Genomic DNA, 3,382 nt, shown 5'->3' with positions numbered 1-3,382 from the left:
TGTTATTTTTTTTATCCCAGAGCATTCATTAAGACCCAGTTGCACCATTTAAGATTGCACTACGATTACCAAGGAATAAACAACCGTATACTTGCCGCCTGTTGACCAAATCGGCGATTTAACAACTGAAACGGTTCTGTCTTATCGTTATATTTAAATGGAACCCAAATGATGAATCACCATAAGAAAAACACAAAGTGCTTTTAATAAGAGTTTTATTATAACGAATCGACGCAAAAGAACCACTCCATAACCCCCGCTTTAAGGCACTTCACTCCGCATAATTTCTAATACAAATTAAATAATACACACGTCTAATGAAGCAAACATTAATCACAATGAAATAGTTGTTACGTCATAATCAGACGCAAACAGATTCAGGGTGAGATTCTAAGTTATACCTGCATGATTGGTAAACACACAAAAATATTGAGAAGTTATGTATAAAAAAATTATAAGGTCAGTTGGCTCAAAACAAGCCTTACAAAACTGCACTTTTTTTAAAATATAAGTTTTGAATCGCACTATACCTCAGGGGGTTCCAATTCAACCTAAATTGGAAACAGATTGTTATATGAAATATGTTACTATTTGGTATACAGTCATAATGATAATACTACCTACTTACAAGACTAGAAATTAATATTGTATGGTATATTTACTTAACGTTACATTTAATATAGTATGATTATAATAAACATTGAACACTCCAGGCGAAAACGATTGTAAAACTACATGCATTAATAAATATTCTTAATTTTATATGAATAATTCTTTGTCAAGGAAAACCAAGATCAGCTGAGTAACCAATGTTGTCTAAAGGTCTATATGTATACTGAATACCAAAATCTGCTAAATTCACACTTGATTTAATATGTATACAGAAAATATTAGTCATATCAAGGTCAAGTGATTCATAAATTGGTTTCGAAATAATCAGAATGAACCTGGAAACATTCCTTAGACAATTTACTCGTGGAATATAATGGTATAAATACATGATGAATGACTAGACACCTTATTGCTAGCTGCTCAAGCTACATATACAGCAAGCCAGCATTACATTTGGCAAATCGAAACTGTATATTTCAGCAGAATATATTGTAAAGCATGATGAATATATGGATAATATTGTAACATTAAACATCAGTAATAAACAGTTTGGGTAGTTCTGACTCTAAACGAATAACCCTTACAAGGGAAGTCAGGCTCCAGTTATCATAGGGATTAGAGTTCTTTGGTGTATACTCTGGAGCCACAAAGGTACTGTAGTAGGAGATCAGTTCATGCGACTGATCCCCATCTAGGTCAGCTATCATCAATGATTTTTCCTGGTATTCTAAGTCAGGCTGGCACAGTGGAAGTGGTGTTTTGCTTTCGATTGGCCCTCGGACACATATCTGCACTATATCCGTCTGGCTGATATTCACATTGTGGGTCTGCAACTTGTCAAATAACACCAGGACAATCCTCTCAGATATATCATGAACAGTAAAGTTAGTGTATTTAATGAAAGCCGATATTGATGCAACATCTATAGTGGACCGGTAGAACATGTCATTAATGTTCTTTGGACTTTGATTCTGAACATTGTATCTGACTTCATCAATCTTCAGTGCACCCTTTGCCAGGTGTGCACTGTTCCACTGTCATAATTTTAATACAAACCCTCGGATAGAGTTGGCAAAGGCAAATGAGCTGGGCCTCATAGCATAAACATTGTTTGCTGTATACTCCCAACTGACATTAGTTGTGCCATTCCTCTCCAACATCAGCTTTAGATATACTCGGCAAGAATTAGGACATTCTCCTGAATTTTCCACTTTCAACTTTCCTGGACCATTTGTAAAGGTTTCAATGGTGTTTCCAATATTCTTTTTCATGCTCAAGTTTACTCTCTTCAGGACAGTAGGTGGAGGCTGTGTATGGTTAATTGGTAGATCTTTCTTCAGCATTTTCTTTAAAACTGTGAATGAGATGAGTCTGACAGCCTCAGTTGTACCATTCTTGCAAATATATGTGACTGTGTCCATCTCTGCTAGAAGTTTAACTGAGAAGCAATCATCTATTGGGATTGGTTCAGCCATAATAATACCTGTTGCACCAGATATCATGAGCAAAGAGTTATGATTTGTGCTAGGATATACAGTGGCAACAGTCAGCAAGTCATTCACTTTATCATCATTCATATCCTTCACCATGACAGGAAAGTCAATAGCCATGATCTTACTCAAGTCTTTGCCTTGCTTGTGGATGTGCCAGTAGTAGGTACCAGACACAGAGTCTAGGGCGGCCAGCAGTCCCTCTGTCCCTGACACTATGCAGTCCTTCTGTTTATCCTTATTCACATCAAGTAGATGGCAGTTGATATCAGTTGGTATTCTGCTCTCCCTGGTGAACCAGCCAACCTTCCCAGAGTTCCCCACAATAAGGACTACACCATTCACATTATCACTGCTTGTTTTGGGTTCCAGTCTCATGTGATTGCCGCGATATATGAATATCAAGTTCTTGGTGTTAGGTATCGCGCCGTCGACAACTTGCACGGCACCTGACAGTTCCATTTCGTTATAAGGCAGTTCCCAGCTCGTTGTTCTATCTTGCCATTCATTAGCGGCACAGCTGCCGACCTCTGAGCAAGGAATGCCCCACAGGAATATCACAACGGTGAATATACACATGAGTATAGAAGCGATGAACGCGCACCGGCGCGGGAAAGACATCTTCATCGATATATCAGACTGTAGGAAGCTTACGTTGTCCATTGTGCTTTCCACGGTATTAACGTTGGTATTGAACTCGTCCATGTCACTTATGCTGTAGTTTTTGGATGATTGTAGGCCACTATTGAAGTCCAGGTTGTTGCAACTATCCGTAGCTTTGATATGCATTGCATTTTCGAGCTTATCGTCCTCGGATTCCGAGTCGGACAGAATTTGTTTCAGCGGTGCATAAAAGCCACCATTCCCATTAGCTGACATGGCGTAGGGATACAATCACTTCACTTCACATTTTATTTCTTTAAAAATATAGCTTTTTACGAATATTTTGAATACACAAGTTCAATCAATAACAATAACCCAAAAGCACTTTTGCGTTTCGTTACATGTTCATTACCAAACCAAAAAGGGAGGGTGCTTCAGTGAGCTGCGTTTTATTTGTCATTGTCATTTTCTGCGTCTCGTTCGTTTGCTTCGGGTGCGTTCCCAACTCCCATTTATCCTTGTTATTAATTGCTGCTGGGATTTATTATAATATTTTTAAGAGATGAAATTACCTATCCTAGAGTGGTTCTCTATTTAATAAAGAAGGCACTGCAACTACTGGCTCATTTCGAGGATCCTTTCCAATACTTAATCCATTTCTGTCTGCCTGTGTTTCG

The 3,382-nt window shown here is 38.2% G+C and overlaps 1 protein-coding gene across 1 annotated transcript; it reads right to left on the bottom strand.

Annotated features, from left to right (window-relative positions):
* Positions 1-1,501: 1,501 nt before the first annotated feature.
* Positions 1,502-3,171, bottom strand: LOC110378507 (uncharacterized). The gene has a single exon (XM_021337796.3). The coding sequence runs from the start codon at positions 2,979-2,981 to the stop codon at positions 1,650-1,652; it is 1,332 nt and encodes a 443-aa protein (XP_021193471.2). The 5' UTR covers positions 2,982-3,171; the 3' UTR covers positions 1,502-1,649.
* Between the last annotated feature and the right edge of the window lie 211 nt (positions 3,172-3,382).

The sequence above is a fragment of the Helicoverpa armigera genome, chromosome 2, assembly GCF_030705265.1.
Source record: "Helicoverpa armigera isolate CAAS_96S chromosome 2, ASM3070526v1, whole genome shotgun sequence".
NCBI classification, from domain to species: domain Eukaryota; kingdom Metazoa; phylum Arthropoda; class Insecta; order Lepidoptera; family Noctuidae; genus Helicoverpa; species Helicoverpa armigera.
Note: the sequence above shows the minus strand (reverse complement) of the source record. Positions and strands in the feature narration are given on the sequence as shown.